Source organism: Tribolium castaneum, chromosome 2, assembly GCF_031307605.1.
Source record: "Tribolium castaneum strain GA2 chromosome 2, icTriCast1.1, whole genome shotgun sequence".
Taxonomy (NCBI): domain Eukaryota; kingdom Metazoa; phylum Arthropoda; class Insecta; order Coleoptera; family Tenebrionidae; genus Tribolium; species Tribolium castaneum.
In genome coordinates, this window is record NC_087395.1 from 2,341,675 (window position 1) to 2,362,385 (window position 20,711).

At 32.4% G+C, this 20,711-nt stretch overlaps 2 protein-coding genes and 1 long non-coding RNA gene across 6 annotated transcripts in view; 2 read left to right on the top strand and 1 right to left on the bottom strand.

Annotated features, from left to right (window-relative positions):
* Positions 1-18,709, bottom strand: part of Trxr1 (Thioredoxin reductase 1) — a 35,961-nt gene extending 17,252 nt beyond the window's left edge. For 2 of the 4 annotated variants that reach the window (XM_970679.4, XM_008192952.3), the window contains exon 1: positions 206-420. In XM_970679.4, coding sequence (XP_975772.2) covers positions 206-218 — 13 coding nt within the window. In that variant the 5' untranslated portion in view covers positions 219-420. Of the gene's footprint in view, positions 1-205; positions 421-18,577 lie in introns of those variants that run through there. The other 2 variants (XM_015978164.2, XM_015978163.2) reach the window with 2 other exon arrangements.
* Positions 5-19,762, top strand: sni (sniffer). The gene is made up of 5 exons (XM_008192949.3): positions 5-167; positions 18,927-18,978; positions 19,029-19,219; positions 19,273-19,422; positions 19,468-19,762. The coding sequence occupies exons 1-5, from the start codon at positions 42-44 to the stop codon at positions 19,690-19,692; spliced, it is 744 nt and encodes a 247-aa protein (XP_008191171.1). The 5' UTR covers positions 5-41; the 3' UTR covers positions 19,693-19,762.
* On the top strand, positions 7,050-9,947 carry LOC103312407 (uncharacterized). Its single transcript, XR_010333131.1, has 7 exons — positions 7,050-8,439; positions 8,499-8,597; positions 8,663-8,761; positions 8,827-8,925; positions 8,991-9,089; positions 9,155-9,253; positions 9,319-9,947. It is a non-coding gene; the product is annotated as an uncharacterized LOC103312407 (long non-coding RNA).
* Positions 19,763-20,711: the final 949 nt, after the last annotated feature.

Consider the following 20,711-nt stretch of genomic DNA (forward strand, 5'->3'; position numbering starts at 1 on the left):
TTACACTAAAATAACAGTGATAAAAGTGATTAGGCAAAGACATGAAGTCGATTCTTGTGACCGGCTGCAATCGTGGAATAGGGTTAGGTTTGATTAGGCATTTAGTGAGAGAAAAAAATCCCCCAAAGCACGTTATAGCAACCTGTCGAAGCATCGAAAAGGCGAAGGTAAGACCCGGAAATAGAATTTAATAATTGTTACTCACCTATTGGTGCCATTCCGATTCACGAATGAAACTTTGCACAGGAATTGAGTTAAAACAGGAAACGTTGGTTTTTTTTGCGGCGGCACCGACAAACACAACTGATCAGTGCGTTAATGTTCGTTCAAATAATTACAGAACACGAATTTAATTAACTTAAAACTATTTGTACGGATGTTTCGATGTACGCCAGCGCAAAATGTGACAGTGACAAGCGCGGAAAACTATTTGTGTGAAGACAGCTCCCAAAACCAGCTCCTCGAATTTCCGAAGAGACCCGAACATGAAGCCAGTTTCAGACTAGCAAAATAAGTTTCAGTTTGCTTAGATGTATGTTTGGTTGTCAGCTTTGAAACCGTTTAATAAAATAAAAATCCGAAAAAACACTAAACACCCTCTTAAAAATGACATTTTAAGAAAGTCACTATGCTAATAGCGAAAAACTCAATTATTTACCACAAATTGCTTTTTAATTTTTCCCACTTTTTCACCTAATTTCAATATTTATGGCTCCGCAAATGCATTATTGTAGTTTTCGCCCCATTTCACCCCGAAATCGGTTTTGTCACACAATGCCCTTTTGACCACTAATTCAACAATAAAAAAGACGTTTTTTAAAAATAAAATTATGGCCTTTTAGTTGTCGGAACAATGTTAAAAATTGTTATGTTGCCCAGCTCCGCAAATGCACTGTTGCAGTTTTCGCCCCATTTCACCCCGAAATCGGTTTTGTCACACAATGCCCTTTTGACCACTAATTCAACAATAAAAAAGACGTTTTTTAAAAATAAAATTATGGCCTTTTAGTTGTCGGAACAATGTTAAAAATTGTTATGTTGCCCAGCTCCGCAAATGCACTATTGCAGTTTTCGCCCCATTTCACCCCGAAATCGGTTTTGTCACACAATGCCCTTTTGACCACCAATTCAACAATAAAAAAGACGTTTTTTAAAAATAAAATTATGGCCTTTTAGTTGTCGGAACAATGTTAAAAATTGTTATGTTTTCCAGCTCCGCAAATGCATTATTGCAGTTTTCGCCCCATTTCACCCCGAAATCGGTTTTGTCACACAATGCCCTTTTGACCACTAATTCAACAATAAAAAAGACGTTTTTTAAAAATAAAATTATGGCTTTTTAGTTGTCGGAACAATGTTAAAAAAATTTATCTTGTCCAGCTCCGCAAATGCACTGTTGCAGTTTTCGCCCCATTTCACCCCGAAATCGGTTTTGTCACACAATGCCCTTTTGACCACCAATTCAACAATAAAAAAGACGTTTTTTAAAAATAAAATTATGGCCTTTTAGTTGTCGGAACAATGTTAAAAATTGTTATGTTTTCCAGCTCCGCAAATGCATTATTGCAGTTTTCGCCCCATTTCACCCCGAAATCGGTTTTGTCACACAATGCCCTTTTGACCACTAATTCAACAATAAAAAAGACGTTTTTTAAAAATAAAATTATGGCCTTTTAGTTGTCGGAACAATGTTAAAAATTGTTATGTTTTCCAGCTCCGCAAATGCATTATTGCAGTTTTCGCCCCATTTCACCCCGAAATCGGTTTTGTCACACAATGCCCTTTTGACCACCAATTCAACAATAAAAAAGACGTTTTTTAAAAATAAAATTATGGCCTTTTAGTTGTCGGAACAATGTTAAAAATTGTTATGTTGTTCAGCTCCGCAAATGCATTATTGCAGTTTTCGCCCCATTTCACCCCGAAATCGGTTTTGTCACACAATGCCCTTTTGACCACCAATTCAACAATAAAAAAGACGTTTTTTAAAAATAAAATTATGGCCTTTTAGTTGTCGGAACAATGTTAAAAATTGTTATGTTTTCCAGCTCCGCAAATGCATTATTGCAGTTTTCGCCCCATTTCACCCCGAAATCGGTTTTGTCACACAATGCCCTTTTGACCACCAATTCAACAATAAAAAAGACGTTTTTTAAAAATAAAATTATGGCCTTTTAGTTGTCGGAACAATGTTAAAAATTGTTATGTTTTCCAGCTCCGCAAATGCACTATTGCAGTTTTCGCCCCATTTCACCCCGAAATCGGTTTTGTCACATAATGCCCTTTTGACCACCAATTCAACAATAAAAAAGACGTTTTTTAAAAATAAAATTATGGCCTTTTAGTTGTCGGAACAATGTTAAAAATTGTTATGTTTTCCAGCTCCGCAAATGCATTATTGCAGTTTTCGCCCCATTTCACCCCGAAATCGGTTTTGTCACACAATGCCCTTTTGACCACTAATTCAACAATAAAAAAGACGTTTTTTAAAAATAAAATTATGGCTTTTTAGTTGTCGGAACAATGTTAAAAAAATTTATCTTGTCCAGCTCCGCAAATGCACTGTTGCAGTTTTCGCCCCATTTCACCCCGAAATCGGTTTTGTCACACAATGCCCTTTTGACCACCAATTCAACAATAAAAAAGACGTTTTTTAAAAATAAAATTATGGCCTTTTAGTTGTCGGAACAATGTTAAAAATTGTTATGTTTTCCAGCTCCGCAAATGCACTATTGCAGTTTTCGCCCCATTTCACCCCGAAATCGGTTTTGTCACACAATGCCCTTTTGACCACTAATTCAACAATAAAAAAGACGTTTTTTAAAAATAAAATTATGGCCTTTTAGTTGTCGGAACAATGTTAAAAATTGTTATGTTTTCCAGCTCCGCAAATGCACTATTGCAGTTTTCGCCCCATTTCACCCCGAAATCGGTTTTGTCACATAATGCCCTTTTGACCACCAATTCAACAATAAAAAAGACGTTTTTTAAAAATAAAATTATGGCCTTTTAGTTGTCGGAACAATGTTAAAAATTGTTATGTTGTTCAGCTCCGCAAATGCATTATTGTAGTTTTCGCCCCATTTCACCCCGAAATCGGTTTTGTCACACAATGCCCTTTTGACCACCAATTCAACAATAAAAAAGACGTTTTTTAAAAATAAAATTATGGCCTTTTAGTTGTCGGAACAATGTTAAAAATTGTTATGTTTTCCAGCTCCGCAAATGCATTATTGCAGTTTTCGCCCCATTTCACCCCGAAATCGGTTTTGTCACACAATGCCCTTTTGACCACCAATTCAACAATAAAAAAGACGTTTTTTAAAAATAAAATTATGGCCTTTTAGTTGTCGGAACAATGTTAAAAATTGTTATGTTTTCCAGCTCCGCAAATGCATTATTGCAGTTTTCGCCCCATTTCACCCCGAAATCGGTTTTGTCACACAATGCCCTTTTGACCACTAATTCAACAATAAAAAAGACGTTTTTTAAAAATAAAATTATGGCCTTTTAGTTGTCGGAACAATGTTAAAAATTGTTATGTTGCCCAGCTCCGCAAATGCACTGTTGCAGTTTTCGCCCCATTTCACCCCGAAATCGGTTTTGTCACACAATGCCCTTTTGACCACTAATTCAACAATAAAAAAGACGTTTTTTAAAAATAAAATTATGGCCTTTTAGTTGTCGGAACAATGTTAAAAATTGTTATGTTGCCCAGCTCCGCAAATGCACTATTGCAGTTTTCGCCCCATTTCACCCCGAAATCGGTTTTGTCACACAATGCCCTTTTGACCACCAATTCAACAACAAATGTAGTCCTGTTGATGATGTTCCTTTAAGCGAAGACACTCCATATTTTGAATTGAATAAAACACTAGATGTTACACGTGAAGACATTGAAGTTCCTTTAGGACTTTCGGATCTTTCTTTTGTAAAAGCCGATGAAAAGCGCCGCCTATTACCATTGGGTACTAAAAATGTTGAGCCAATTTTGCACACTCCTGTCAGTCGGAGGAAATACGATTGCTGCAATTTTTTAGAAGGAAAATTTGCAATCACAAAAGTTGTTTGGAAATTAATTTTTGAAGATGGTCAATTTCATCCTAGAAATTATCCATATTACTTTCGCAATAGAATAGCTAAATACGTTAATAACACGTGTAATATTGCTTTTTATAAATGGCGCAGTCGTAAAAATGACACTTTTGTTTTATATGCCTACTGCAGACATAACAACTCAAAATGCAAAAATTTTAAAATTGAAATAAAAAAAAATATTAAATTAGATCAATACATGGAAGCCGTCGTGTATTCATCTTCTCTTAACTTTTGCCATCCATACAAAATTACAAGTTTTGTTAAGGGTGTTGAAAGAGATTTAACACGAAACAAGCTCATGAAAACGCGACCGCTTATTTTTCGAAAAGATTCAATTCGTACAGCTAATATGGAACTTCTGACAGTAGCTGGTAATTATCAGCAAATAAAATCTGAGTCGGTGATTAGAAAAGCAAGGTCAGAAGCTTTAAATTTAAGAAAACGTTTCAACGATGATAATTTGGATTTAACTTCGATGCAGAAATCACACGCTGAATACATTAAACAGGTCTCATTTCCATTAAATATAAAAATTTTTAGTAATGAACAATTGCTAGTATTACAAAATTCGATAGACTTCAATTTATACTTCGATGCTACAGGTTCGGTTGTTCGAAATCAGTCTGATCCTAAGAGTACAGTTTATTATTACGCTGGTGTCGTTGTTACTAAAAATCATCGAGTGTGTCCAGTTCTAGAAATGGTATCGTCGGAACACGCAACAAATAATATTCAGGACCTCTTCGTGAGGTTTATAAACTTCTGTAAAGAAAGTAGCATGTCAAATATACCCTTCGAAACTGTTGTTACTGATTTCAGTTTCGCAAATATTCACGCGGTATGTCTGTCTTTTAATGAAATGACGCTCAATCAATATTTGTCCACGTGTTTTGATCTAGCCATTCACCATAAGTCCGTCCCAAAAAAAATTAAAATAATCCGTTTATGTGCAGCTCATTTTATGAAAAATATTTGCACGCATTTAAATGAATTTGTTGGTCAATCTAAGAAGTCTCATCATAAATCGTTCATCAAGGAATTAATTGCATGTGCTTTCAACTTAACTACCTTCGAAGATGTTAAGTTTTGGTTTGAAAATGCTTGCATTATTCTAATGTATGAAACTTATAACGATGCCGTGCAAATCGCATTGCATAACATTTCAAGTATTGCTAACTCTCTTTCTACGAATTTAACAAAAAATATTGGTGACGACGATTTTGGTATTGACCACAGCGTTTCTGTTTCGGAAGATTTTATATCTCATACAAAATTAAGAAAAAATAGTCCATTTTACAAAGAATTTTTAAAAATTTTCAATGCTGTTGTTGCCAAGGAAGAAAAACATAATAATTCAAACATCTACTGTTGTAAGGAATTTATGAATTATATTCTAGATAGGTATATTCCTTTTTTACCAATGTGGACGCTTATAATCCATACAAAACATTCAGAAAGAGTGACAAATAATGCAATTGAAAGATATTTTGGAATTTTGAAGAATGAAGTATTGGAAAGACAAACATACTTGGCACCCTCTTTATTTATTCGACATTCGAGGGATTACGTACTTAGTATTTATCGTGAAGTTAAGTATAATATAGGAAAAGAGGGTTTGGCCAGAGCTCCAAAAACAAAAAAAGATTTAAGTAATGGTACTATACAATCCAAAAGGCTGAAAAAATCACCATCATCAATGGTGACTGATGATAAAGTCTTTATATTGAGTGAAAATGATAAAATCAGTGTCGCTTCTTCATTTGGAAGTGCTGGTACTATTGAAAGTCAATCAGACCAAATTTATTCTCACAAGGAAACTTGGAAAAGTAAACCTGTAAATAAACGGGCATCTTACTTTCGAGGAACTCATTTAAAGAGACAATTATTTGCTGATAAATTGGATACTATCCAAGAAGTCTCAGAAGTACCCGAAATAATTGATGTGGATAAAGTTCCCGACATAAATGTAATGACACCTGTCGCCGAAAAATCGTTTCAAATAAATTTCTTGCCCAATGGCTTAATAAACTCCATCGAGTATTATTTAAATAATTTTACTGTAGGCTACAGGGACTTTATAGTGGCACGGTTTGACAATGCTTTGGGAGACAAATGTTTAAATAATACGGAATTCAAAAAAATTTCAAAACATACTCTCACTAATAAAGTTGCTAATATTTTAAATTCAGTTTTAATAAAAAAATATCAGCTACACGCGGCCACTATATGGTCTGTTCAAAGGAGTCGAATGGCTATAGTGCTGCAAAAATTTTCTGAAAAAATGCCTATCTTACGTAATATTACATACATGATATTAAACGAAGTGGAAGACAAATGGGTTTTACTTAAAATTGACATTAGAGAAAGAGAAGTAGGAGTTTTTAAACCATTTGGTTTAAAAGAAATTGAATTGCAAAGTTATCTTACGCAGTTTGTAAATTTTGTAAAGCAATATAACACTAAAAAAAGGAATTTAAGCACTTTTAAAATGATTCCTGAAGATGGATGGCGTATGTCGGCAATGATGAGCGAATACACTTTGGATCCTTTGTGCTCAACTGCAAACGGTTTAATGGTATATTGGATTTTAACAAAATTGGTTTCAAAACAATCAAAACCGTTAGATGATTCAAGGTCATTTGATCACGAAAAATTTATCAAAGAAATTCAAACACTTCTTATTCACTTTTCTGACGATATGACAAATAACTGTTTGATTTGTGGAAAAATAGAATTGGATCATACAGTAAATTGGATCCGTTGTAACACTTGTGGCAGATGGTTTCATACTCATCATGACGACATCAACACAAGTCAAAATTTAGATTCGTCTAAAGCCACATTCGCCTGCTTGTTGTGTCAAAAATTTTTTAATATTGAATCATCCACTCATGAAATCGTAAAATCTCATCTTCGCGAAAATGCTCTAATGAAAAACGTTGATTATTATGTTGAATGTAAAGCAATGGGTAAAACATATACCGTTGCCAAGTATTATAACTACGGTATAATTAATGTTTTATCAGTAGAAGATTACCAGGATCTTCATGGTCAGCAATGGTTAAGTAGCATGCTAATTGATCAATATTTAAATTTGTATTATAAGGTTAATTGCTTAACCAAGGAATGGTTCATAGACTATTTGATTTTGGAGTCAAAAAAAAGTGAATTCATTTTTTTTAATGAGGAACTACAAAAGTTACCAAGAAGTTTTTTCAACGAGCTACCTAGGCTGGCGGGAAAAAAAGTAATTTTAATTCCAATTCTCAGAAGTTCCCATTTTACACTGGCAGTAGTGGATTTTGAAAATAAAACGTTCCACTATTTGAATCCAATGAAATCCAATACAGATCACACATCTCAAATGTTTATTCGATTTAAAAAGTTTATATCAGAATATAAAAAATATTGCAGTTTTAACGCTGATCTAGAATGTTTTCAATTAAAGACGGTTGAACATGACTACCAAACTGATACAAACAATTGTGGTATTTTTGTTCTCTTTTATATTGAGGCAATTTTAAATAAAAACTCATTAAAACAAATGCCATGTACACCACAACAATATAGAATAAACGTGAAGGAGTTTTTGTTGGAAAATTCAGATGACATGCAACATGTTTGTATGGGATGTGCCAAAGAAGTTGTAACTTCTGAAGAAAATTTTCTAAAATGTACATTTTGTTTGAGACTAACTCATACATACTGTCTTTATGCTCCTTGGACAATTCAAAATGTGTGTCATTTATGTGTAAGAAATTATAATCCAAAAACATCTCAAAGTGCTGTTGGCACTTAAAAATTTACAACACATACATAAAATTGAGAAATTTAAAAGTAACATAATTTTGTTATGTACTTAAAAAAATCCGGTCCACAGCAGGAGGATTCTATAGAAAATATAGGATCCGAATGTTTATAAAATATACCTACCGAACCTAGGGCTTATTTATAGAAACTTTTTGTTTAAATGAAACCTTTACATCATGACTACACATTTTTAGTGTAATATTCCCGTTTATATGATCAGTACTTTATATTATTAGATATTTTTTTCGATAAATAGCTCTATTAGTATTGTACGAGTAGGTATCAGCACTGAAATATTTTCTGGGTGTTATCAGCACTGAAATATTTTCTGGGTGTTATCAGCACTGAACTACTTTTTCGGTGTTCGCTACACTGAAAAGTGTTCTGGGTGTTTTTTGGACCGGATGATAAAGTGCATAATTTTGAGAATTATGAAAAAACTCTAAATTCTAATATTAAAAAGATGTTTCTTTGATCCTTGATGTCTGTAATGGTTTAACATGTAACAAAGATGGTTGTAACGAATACAAGGTATGTTGAAATAAACGCAATAAACTTCCAATTATAAATATAATGTTTTTGTTTTACAGCATTTATGTTCCACTTCGGATTAATTCAATCGACAGCCAGGCTCTAAAGGTTTACCACGAAAAATGAGAAAAAACAAAAGTGGTTATCACGAATACAAGGTATTCGTATGTTGAAATAAACTCAATAAATTTCCAATTATAAATACAATCTTTTTGTTTTACAGTATTTATGTTCCACTTCGGATTAACTCAATCGACAGCCAGGCTCTAAAGGTTTACCACGAAAAATGAGAAAAAACAAAAGTGGTTATCACGTATACAAGGTACTTGTATGTTGAAATAAACTCAATAAATTTCCAATTATAAATACAATCTTTTTGTTTTACAGTATTTATGTTCCACTTCGGATTAACTCAATCGACAGCCAGGCTCTAAAGGTTTACCACGAAAAATGAGAAAAAACAAAAGTGGTTATCACGTATACAAGGTACTCGTATGTTGAAATAAACTCAATAAATTTCCAATTATAAATACAATCTTTTTGTTTTACAGTATTTATGTTCCACTTCGGATTAACTCAATCGACAGCCAGGCTCTAAAGGTTTACCACGAAAAATGAGAAAAAACAAAAGTGGTTATCACGTATACAAGGTACTCGTATGTTGAAATAAACTCAATAAATTTCCAATTATAAATACAATCTTTTTGTTTTACAGTATTTATGTTCCACTTCGGATTAACTCAATCGACAGCCAGGCTCTAAAGGTTTACCACGAAAAATGAGAAAAAACAAAAGTGGTTATCACGAATACAAGGTACTCGTATGTTGAAATAAACTCAATAAATTTCCAATTATAAATACAATCTTTTTGTTTTACAGTATTTATGTTCCACTCCGAATCAACTCAACCGATAGTCAGTAATTCGACAACTTCAAGTTCTCCAAGATTCTCGAAGTTTAATCGTCTTAAATTTGGTGCAAATTTTTAAATTTGTTGTTAAAGCTATAATTTCGTTATTCAGAAATAGTATTTAGTAGTCCTTATCCTCTAAGATATAATTAGTCTATTGTGTTTGTATATCTTGTGGTAACTGATATCTATTGAAAAGAAACCCGAATTTATTCGAACAAATTTTTACCCGCACATTATAACTTTATATTTAATTATGATTATGTTTTTTTGATATTCGCTATTCCGCTTGTAAGATTCGAAAAAAGTTAAATTTTCTGCAAAAAATCTAAGCACAGTTGTTTTCTGTCCTAAGATCTTACCTGGTCGGCAGAGACAGCCAGTCTTTTATGTTTTATTGAAAGGGCGCATGAGTCTTAACACTTTTACAAAAACCGTCATAATTTCACAGATAAGGTTTATGAAGGTTGCATAATCTTAGAAGGTAAGGTTTACTAATTACTACACTATTTTTGTTTTGAAAGAAGGCGTTGTGTAAAACATTCTGTATTTATGTTTAAATTTGAAAGGAAATGTGCAATATAAGTTTGTTACTTGATTTGTTACTTTATTTAATTGGATAGTAAATTTTGTGTTGTAGTCGACAATACTTAAAAAATATAGTTTTACTTGGATTATAATTGCTTTAAATTTTTCTTTTAAGAAAGACGTAATTGTTGGATGAATATTATAAATATTACAAATAAGTAACTAAATAAGGGCTAATATTCACAGTTTGTAGAAAACACAAAAAAGACAATTTCTTAGTATTAACGGCCTCTTGGACACTAAAATTAAAAACAATAAAGAGAAAGAAATTAACTGTGTCTGTACAAAATCAAAATTGGGTCATTTATTATGCACAAAAAATATAAAAGGGCATTGTGTGACAAAACCGATTTCGGGGTGAAATGGGGCGAAAACTGCAATAATGCATTTGCGGAGCTGGAAAACATAACAATTTTTAACATTGTTCCGACAACTAAAAGGCCATAATTTTATTTTTAAAAAACGTCTTTTTTATTGTTGAATTGGTGGTCAAAAGGGCATTGTGTGACAAAACCGATTTCGGGGTGAAATGGGGCGAAAACTACAATAATGCATTTGCGGAGCTGAACAACATAACAATTTTTAACATTGTTCCGACAACTAAAAGGCCATAATTTTATTTTTAAAAAACGTCTTTTTTATTGTTGAATTGGTGGTCAAAAGGGCATTATGTGACAAAACCGATTTCGGGGTGAAATGGGGCGAAAACTGCAATAATGCATTTGCGGAGCTGGAAAACATAACAATTTTTAACATTGTTCCGACAACTAAAAGGCCATAATTTTATTTTTAAAAAACGTCTTTTTTATTGTTGAATTGGTGGTCAAAAGGGCATTATGTGACAAAACCGATTTCGGGGTGAAATGGGGCGAAAACTGCAATAATGCATTTGCGGAGCTGGAAAACATAACAATTTTTAACATTGTTCCGACAACTAAAAGGCCATAATTTTATTTTTAAAAAACGTCTTTTTTATTGTTGAATTGGTGGTCAAAAGGGCATTATGTGACAAAACCGATTTCGGGGTGAAATGGGGCGAAAACTGCAATAATGCATTTGCGGAGCTGGAAAACATAACAATTTTTAACATTGTTCCGACAACTAAAAGGCCATAATTTTATTTTTAAAAAACGTCTTTTTTATTGTTGAATTGGTGGTCAAAAGGGCATTATGTGACAAAACCGATTTCGGGGTGAAATGGGGCGAAAACTGCAATAATGCATTTGCGGAGCTGGAAAACATAACAATTTTTAACATTGTTCCGACAACTAAAAGGCCATAATTTTATTTTTAAAAAACGTCTTTTTTATTGTTGAATTGGTGGTCAAAAGGGCATTGTGTGACAAAACCGATTTCGGGGTGAAATGGGGCGAAAACTGCAATAATGCATTTGCGGAGCTGGAAAACATAACAATTTTTAACATTGTTCCGACAACTAAAAGGCCATAATTTTATTTTTAAAAAACGTCTTTTTTATTGTTGAATTGGTGGTCAAAAGGGCATTGTGTGACAAAACCGATTTCGGGGTGAAATGGGGCGAAAACTACAATAATGCATTTGCGGAGCTGAACAACATAACAATTTTTAACATTGTTCCGACAACTAAAAGGCCATAATTTTATTTTTAAAAAACGTCTTTTTTATTGTTGAATTGGTGGTCAAAAGGGCATTATGTGACAAAACCGATTTCGGGGTGAAATGGGGCGAAAACTGCAATAATGCATTTGCGGAGCTGGAAAACATAACAATTTTTAACATTGTTCCGACAACTAAAAGGCCATAATTTTATTTTTAAAAAACGTCTTTTTTATTGTTGAATTGGTGGTCAAAAGGGCATTATGTGACAAAACCGATTTCGGGGTGAAATGGGGCGAAAACTGCAATAATGCATTTGCGGAGCTGGAAAACATAACAATTTTTAACATTGTTCCGACAACTAAAAGGCCATAATTTTATTTTTAAAAAACGTCTTTTTTATTGTTGAATTGGTGGTCAAAAGGGCATTGTGTGACAAAACCGATTTCGGGGTGAAATGGGGCGAAAACTACAATAATGCATTTGCGGAGCTGAACAACATAACAATTTTTAACATTGTTCCGACAACTAAAAGGCCATAATTTTATTTTTAAAAAACGTCTTTTTTATTGTTGAATTGGTGGTCAAAAGGGCATTATGTGACAAAACCGATTTCGGGGTGAAATGGGGCGAAAACTGCAATAATGCATTTGCGGAGCTGGAAAACATAACAATTTTTAACATTGTTCCGACAACTAAAAGGCCATAATTTTATTTTTAAAAAACGTCTTTTTTATTGTTGAATTGGTGGTCAAAAGGGCATTGTGTGACAAAACCGATTTCGGGGTGAAATGGGGCGAAAACTACAATAATGCATTTGCGGAGCTGAACAACATAACAATTTTTAACATTGTTCCGACAACTAAAAGGCCATAATTTTATTTTTAAAAAACGTCTTTTTTATTGTTGAATTGGTGGTCAAAAGGGCATTATGTGACAAAACCGATTTCGGGGTGAAATGGGGCGAAAACTGCAATAGTGCATTTGCGGAGCTGGAAAACATAACAATTTTTAACATTGTTCCGACAACTAAAAGGCCATAATTTTATTTTTAAAAAACGTCTTTTTTATTGTTGAATTGGTGGTCAAAAGGGCATTGTGTGACAAAACCGATTTCGGGGTGAAATGGGGCGAAAACTGCAATAATGCATTTGCGGAGCTGGAAAACATAACAATTTTTAACATTGTTCCGACAACTAAAAGGCCATAATTTTATTTTTAAAAAACGTCTTTTTTATTGTTGAATTGGTGGTCAAAAGGGCATTATGTGACAAAACCGATTTCGGGGTGAAATGGGGCGAAAACTGCAATAATGCATTTGCGGAGCTGGAAAACATAACAATTTTTAACATTGTTCCGACAACTAAAAGGCCATAATTTTATTTTTAAAAAACGTCTTTTTTATTGTTGAATTGGTGGTCAAAAGGGCATTATGTGACAAAACCGATTTCGGGGTGAAATGGGGCGAAAACTGCAATAGTGCATTTGCGGAGCTGGAAAACATAACAATTTTTAACATTGTTCCGACAACTAAAAGGCCATAATTTTATTTTTAAAAAACGTCTTTTTTATTGTTGAATTGGTGGTCAAAAGGGCATTGTGTGACAAAACCGATTTCGGGGTGAAATGGGGCGAAAACTGCAATAATGCATTTGCGGAGCTGGAAAACATAACAATTTTTAACATTGTTCCGACAACTAAAAGGCCATAATTTTATTTTTAAAAAACGTCTTTTTTATTGTTGAATTGGTGGTCAAAAGGGCATTGTGTGACAAAACCGATTTCGGGGTGAAATGGGGCGAAAACTGCAATAATGCATTTGCGGAGCTGAACAACATAACAATTTTTAACATTGTTCCGACAACTAAAAGGCCATAATTTTATTTTTAAAAAACGTCTTTTTTATTGTTGAATTGGTGGTCAAAAGGGCATTGTGTGACAAAACCGATTTCGGGGTGAAATGGGGCGAAAACTGCAATAATGCATTTGCGGAGCTGAACAACATAACAATTTTTAACATTGTTCCGACAACTAAAAGGCCATAATTTTATTTTTAAAAAACGTCTTTTTTATTGTTGAATTGGTGGTCAAAAGGGCATTGTGTGACAAAACCGATTTCGGGGTGAAATGGGGCGAAAACTGCAATAATGCATTTGCGGAGCTGGAAAACATAACAATTTTTAACATTGTTCCGACAACTAAAAGGCCATAATTTTATTTTTAAAAAACGTCTTTTTTATTGTTGAATTAGTGGTCAAAAGGGCATTGTGTGACAAAACCGATTTCGGGGTGAAATGGGGCGAAAACTGCAATAATGCATTTGCGGAGCTGGAAAACATAACAATTTTTAACATTGTTCCGACAACTAAAAGGCCATAATTTTATTTTTAAAAAACGTCTTTTTTATTGTTGAATTGGTGGTCAAAAGGGCATTGTGTGACAAAACCGATTTCGGGGTGAAATGGGGCGAAAACTGCAACAGTGCATTTGCGGAGCTGGACAAGATAAATTTTTTTAACATTGTTCCGACAACTAAAAAGCCATAATTTTATTTTTAAAAAACGTCTTTTTTATTGTTGAATTAGTGGTCAAAAGGGCATTGTGTGACAAAACCGATTTCGGGGTGAAATGGGGCGAAAACTGCAATAATGCATTTGCGGAGCTGGAAAACATAACAATTTTTAACATTGTTCCGACAACTAAAAGGCCATAATTTTATTTTTAAAAAACGTCTTTTTTATTGTTGAATTGGTGGTCAAAAGGGCATTGTGTGACAAAACCGATTTCGGGGTGAAATGGGGCGAAAACTGCAATAGTGCATTTGCGGAGCTGGGCAACATAACAATTTTTAACATTGTTCCGACAACTAAAAGGCCATAATTTTATTTTTAAAAAACGTCTTTTTTATTGTTGAATTAGTGGTCAAAAGGGCATTGTGTGACAAAACCGATTTCGGGGTGAAATGGGGCGAAAACTGCAACAGTGCATTTGCGGAGCTGGGCAACATAACAATTTTTAACATTGTTCCGACAACTAAAAGGCCATAATTTTATTTTTAAAAAACGTCTTTTTTATTGTTGAATTAGTGGTCAAAAGGGCATTGTGTGACAAAACCGATTTCGGGGTGAAATGGGGCGAAAACTACAATAATGCATTTGCGGAGCCATAAATATTGAAATTAGGTGAAAAAGTGGGAAAAATTAAAAAGCAATTTGTGGTAAATAATTGAGTTTTTCGCTATTAGCATAGTGACTTTCTTAAAATGTCATTTTTAAGAGGGTGTTTAGTGTTTTTTCGGATTTTTATTTTATTAAACGGTTTCAAAGCTGACAACCAAACATACATCTAAGCAAACTGAAACTTATTTTGCTAGTCTGAAACTGGCTTCATGTTCGGGTCTCTTCGGAAATTCGAGGAGCTGGTTTTGGGAGCTGTCTTCACACAAATCGGAAAACTAGGGACATCTAGTCAGTGGGTGATGAATCATCGTTGCCTTTCTAATTTTACCACTTCCACTATTTAGATTTTTCGAGAAAACTGCTAGTCATTTGGTGATCTTTTACAGCTTTTCGAAGAATCTTGCATCATATTTTTGGAATTAGTGGGATATTCATTCGTCAAGAGCTCGAAAATAACAGGTGTGTTGTGTAACTCAAGACACTTCCAAAATTCAAATTTTTTGAAGGGGATGTCACTCTGTCAATGTGACATTTTCAAAATTAAAGTACACAAATAGCAATAAAATCATTTTTTTAAAGCACAAAATATGTTATTTTAATAGTTCCGAATTCATAAATCATAACCAGTATTTTTTGGAGGCGATGGGAACTACCCAACTACCCGTACAGTGCTGCCATCTGAAAAAAATACTAGAATTGTGCTTTTACTCCTACCAAAATTTTATTTAAATCTTTCTAATACTGTACAAGGTTTTCTTTTTTCATAGAATGAGGGCCAGAATATAAACGTCATTAAGGTAATTGCAACCAAAGGTCAGATTGATGATCACGTGACTAAATTGATCCAATCTAATGCTCAGATTCACTAGTTAATTGCCAATTAAATTTTAACTTTTAATTAATCTTCTATAAACCAGGAAACCGGCCTCAATAAAAGTTGGGAAAGTGCTGAATTTTTTGAGCGTTTTTAACGAAAATTTACGTATGTATTGCGTTTCTGACTGAAAAACGAACTAATGCGGTCGAAAAAGTTTTTAGGGTTATTTATACATAATCACATAATCACAGACGTAATCTTGCAAAAAAAACAAGATTTTATACTCCATTTCAGTTCATAGTATATTGAAACTTCTAATAGATATTTATCTAGTTGGTAGTCAGCATAATCCGTTGAACTCTGCTCAATGAAAATATTTTCAAGATGGCGGCACTTCCGGTTATACCGGAAGTCGCTATCAACTTCCTTATTTTAAATGGAAAGCTATGTTTTTCACTGCGTTTTTAGATTAGCTGAAATATTTTAAGGTAGTTTTTATCAGCTTTTTCTATACCTAAGTACCTAACTCTCAACTTGTGCTCCATTTCACTCCAAAAAATGCATATACGTTGTTGCAAAATTCTACTAGAAAATGAATTGGGATATAGTCCAAAAACGTGGTTAAGTCGTTAAGTAGGTTTTATTGGTGTATTTTTGATACAAATTCGATGAAACAGAAGAACACAACTTTTGGCCTTCTTATTTTTTTATTTTAAGGGCATTTTATAAAGTAACTGCCTTTCTATTTAAAAAAAAAACAAAAAATGCTTAGGAAATGAAAAAATACAAAGGTATAAAAATGGCAGCATTAGGTAAAAAAGATGATTAAGTAGAGGTTTTTTGGGACAGTTTCAAGAAAATCGAAATTTCAACACCATACTTTCACCTAATGTGGTAATTTTTCGGCTTATTTTTAACAGATAATTGCATTTCTTTCGTGTTTTATAGAAATATGGACAAAATACCATCATCAATTTTAATTAATTTTTGTGTTTTAGCAACAATTTTGCGAATTAACAAATGAGTTTTTAATTCAAATCAAGCTAAAAAAACTTAAATAACATCAAATTTGTACATGTTGCAGCCACTTGGCGAAATTTTATTTCGAAAAAAAAACTTAATTTTTACCTTGAGAAGTGGTTAAACACTCAAAAAAAAACAAAAACTAATACAATATTTCGCCGAAGTGGTTTGTTTTTAAAAATGTCCTGGTTATAAGTGCGTTTATTGTTCAATAACCTATTAGAAAGATCTCAAACAGCACAATAATGTAATATCGTGTTCATTATACTTAAAGATTAAATGTGTCAAAAACAACATATTCATCTTAATTTAGGAATATATTGGCTCGTTTTTTCAAAATTTAGCGAAATGATTGTTTTTTACCGAAAAACGAATGAAAATTTTCGAAAATAGACAAAAATAATGCACTTATCGACTTAATTTAGTTATTAGTGACCGCCAAAACGTAGAAAAGTATGTAGGTTTGAAAACAGTAGCAAACAACCCCATCTTCGACAAAACTTTGTGGTTATTTTTGACTAAATTTCAATCAAAAACCAACTATATCGCTTATTTTTATTTTTTTTTACATAAAAAATTAAATTTTCGACGTTATTTGTTGACTTTTCGTTTATTTTTTGCAAAATCTAACAAACAAAAAAAGAAGAAAATCTTACATAGTTGAATGATGTACTTAAAGATTCGAAATTGATAAAAATAATAACATCCTTTTCGGCCTATCTTTGCAATTTTTGAACTCGTTTTTAACTACATTATGCAATATAATTACTTGGTGACTTTTTTGTTTAATGATGTTTTGACGAACTCTTACAACATTTTGTGATTCTGGTCCAAAATAATCCTTAACAGCTTGAAAAAATTGACAAATTGACATCCCTTTTTGAACAAATTTAGTGTGATTTTGGTTTATTTTTGACGCAATTTCATTCGAAAACGAGCTTTAGATCGAATGCACTTTAAGAAAATTTTTCCAGATAAATAAGTCATTATTTAATTCTCAAAAGCGTACTAATACGCTTGAGACATTTTATTTCGAAAAAAAAATAGGTGTTCTCTGTGTTTTTAACAAATACTCACAAAACAGAAAACAAGATTTTAACAAAAAAGGTGCTTATAGATTTAAAATTTCACAAAAATAACAACATCATTTCTGCATGGTTTGGTTGTTAACGAAAGTTTCTGGTTGAAAAAGGGACTAAAACGCTCAGAAAAGTGTGTTTTATACAGGGTGATGAACCAAAGTTATATTTTTTTAAATTGAACACCTTATATATTTTTGCATAATTGGAATTTACGTAAAAATAATGTAACTATTATGGGTTTTTTTTTTTAGTTTTGGAATTATTCAACTTTTCGTTATAAAAAAGACTAATTTTTAAAAAAATCACTGCAAAGTCGCCTATGAATATTTTCCGGCAAATTTGCAACAGAAAAATTCAGAATACCTTGTAGTGTTAGCAAATAGACCACTTTTAGTTAAAGCACGCAGATAATATACAGAGTGTGCCAAAACGAAAAAAGTTGAATAACTCATTTTCTTTTCAAATGGAACACCTGTATTTTTTTCATGTATCGATAACATTTTTGATAAGCTTTTTAAATCCTAACGGAATGGATTTAAAAAAAAATGATTTTATTACAAGAAAATTTGTTATCCTAGAATCTGATAAGTCAAATGGTAATTTATTTTTTGATATGTACTAATGTGACTTATTAAATTAGTAATCTAATTATTACTTGATACGTAAATGAATTTTGATCATCATCAATTAATAATAAAATAATAAAAAAGAAAAAAAAATCCAACACTAAGAAATATTTCAAATTTGCTATGCAAACCCTATACCGTTAGAAAGCTTATCAAAAATGCTATCGATACGTGTAAAGAAATATTTGAGATAATAAAAAAATTATAGACCAATTACGCACCCCTGGGTCACCCTGTATTACGTTACGTTTGTGCTGCTTCAGAGTTATTACACCAAAAGTTTGTGCGAAAAAATATTTACCCACTCTCAATTTTTTGCTTAAAATGTAAACACTTACCATGTTTAACTTTCCGCTCGTGAACTTTCACACCACAACAGACGAATCTCATCTCAAAACCTCAAAATTTGACATTAAACAAAGTCAAAATAAATAAAAAAATTGGGACGCAAGTTTTGGCCGCAATTAATTGATAATAATCTGTTGCACGTACGGATGATAAGGGAAAATACAAGCGAGATAATTCAAATAACTACAAGCAATTAAGGAGTGTCTTTATCGATAGATACCCAAGCAATTAAGCGAAGCAAAGTGGATTAAAATTGATTATTCTGACAAGCTCACATGTCACATTTGATCAATAAAAAACTTCTCCCTTCAGCAACACGACTAAAATTAGATTTTTCAGGACTTACAACACATTGCTGCTGAAAATAAAAATGTGCATCTTCTGGAATTGGGTAAGTTAGATGGAATACAGTTCGAAAGAAATATTAACTGTATTAATCAGATGTCCGAAATTATGACGAATATGACAATTTTTCGAAAAAAGTGGAACAAATCGTCCAGTCCGATGGGTTAAACATCCTTTTCAACAATGCTGGAGTTTCGTCGAAATTCACCCGAGTTCAGTTGGTTAAATATGACCAAATGTTGGAAGCTTTCAAAGTTAATACCATTGGTCCAGTCATGCTCACAAAGGTATACGTTATAATACACGTATTAATTAACTAAATAAATGTTTGTGTTATTAGGCTTTGTTACCACTTTTAAAACAAGCCGCTCAAAACAATTCGGATAAACCACTTGGAGCAAACAAGGCTCTAATAGTTAACACGACCTCTGTTTTGGGCTCTATTGCCTTGAATAGTGATGGAGGTTTCTTTCCTTATCGATGTTCAAAGGTACAAAGTATTTATTGTGTACTGTTCTGTAATTTTAATTTTTAGGCTGCTTTAAATATGGCAACAAAGTCCCTAAGTGTAGATCTCCAAAAAGATGGAATTCTGGTCACTGGAATTCATCCAGGATGGGTCAAAACTGATATGGGAGGATCAAATGCGCCACTGGATGTTGATACGAGTGTTGTTGGCATTCTTGAATTGATAAGAAATGTGAACGAAAGCCACAATGGAGGTTTTTATCAATATGATGGAAAACAGCTCGAGTGGTGAAACTTAACACTTACCAAAACTGTTACATTACTTACATTTACAATAAAAAATTGCTGCCAGATAATAAAAATATTTACATTCTTTAAAAAAAAATCACACTAAAATACGATATTCGTATCTATGAGCGTTTTCCCAAATTTTACTCCTTTCATATTTTTTGGTGTAATTATGTTTTTAGTTATTTTTGCCAACTTTAACCACCATATTTTTAATGCTTTTCTTTCTTTCTGTAAGATTTCTGCCTTCCTATGTTCTCTAATAATATTCAATGTCTCTTTTATGTATTCCATACTTCTTTTATCCATCGTTTCACCTCTCCTTTATTCTGTTTCTGGTTTTCTCTTCATTATCCATATTTCTGGATTTTTTTTATCATGTTTTTAGGTTTTTCACTACTTTTGGCATTCGTATTTTTTTAATTCTTTCACCAATATTTCTTGTTCAAACTTCGTTTTATTTATTCTTGTTCTCACAACATCTTATTTCTCATAAATCTCTGAGGACATTATGTCTTAAATATTTAAATTTTTCTAGCTATTTCTTCCAAGAATATTTTAAATTTTCTATATTCACTTTATCATTATTTCTCAAATTATCTTTTTTCATTTCCTTTTTGTTTTGCTTCTTTCTCCTTCACAATCTTTTAATTATGATTAAGCCTCATTTTTAGAAGTTATTAATATATATTTTTGCTTTTCTTAGCTTTAGTGACTTTCTTTTTTAGCTTCTTATTTAAAAAAATGTAAGTGTTCACATACTGTGGTGTATTAGTACTCAAACAAATACTTTCATTAAAAAATTAAGAAATTAGTAGTTCACATAATTAAATGAAAAATTATTGCTACGAAATCGCTTCTTTGTACTAGTAACAAAATAAAGGATCAATCATTTATGTAGGTACTTTGTTTTCTTCATGTTTTAATAGTAATATTAAAATAATACAAATGTTTATTGAAAAACAAGTTTCATAAGTTAGGTCTTAAGTTTAAAGAACGGGTAGCGAAGCCACAAATTATTTC

Excerpts from the sequence above, each read along its gene's own strand:
- sni (XM_008192949.3), top strand. The coding sequence starts at position 42 with ATGAAGTCGATTCTTGTGACCGGCTGCAATCGTGGAATAGGGTTAGGT. Across the intron at positions 168-18,926 it reads GAAGCATCGAAAAGGCGAAG|GACTTACAACACATTGCTGC; the intron begins GTAAGACCCGGA and ends TAGATTTTTCAG. Across the intron at positions 19,220-19,272 it reads GTCCAGTCATGCTCACAAAG|GCTTTGTTACCACTTTTAAA; the intron begins GTATACGTTATA and ends TTGTGTTATTAG.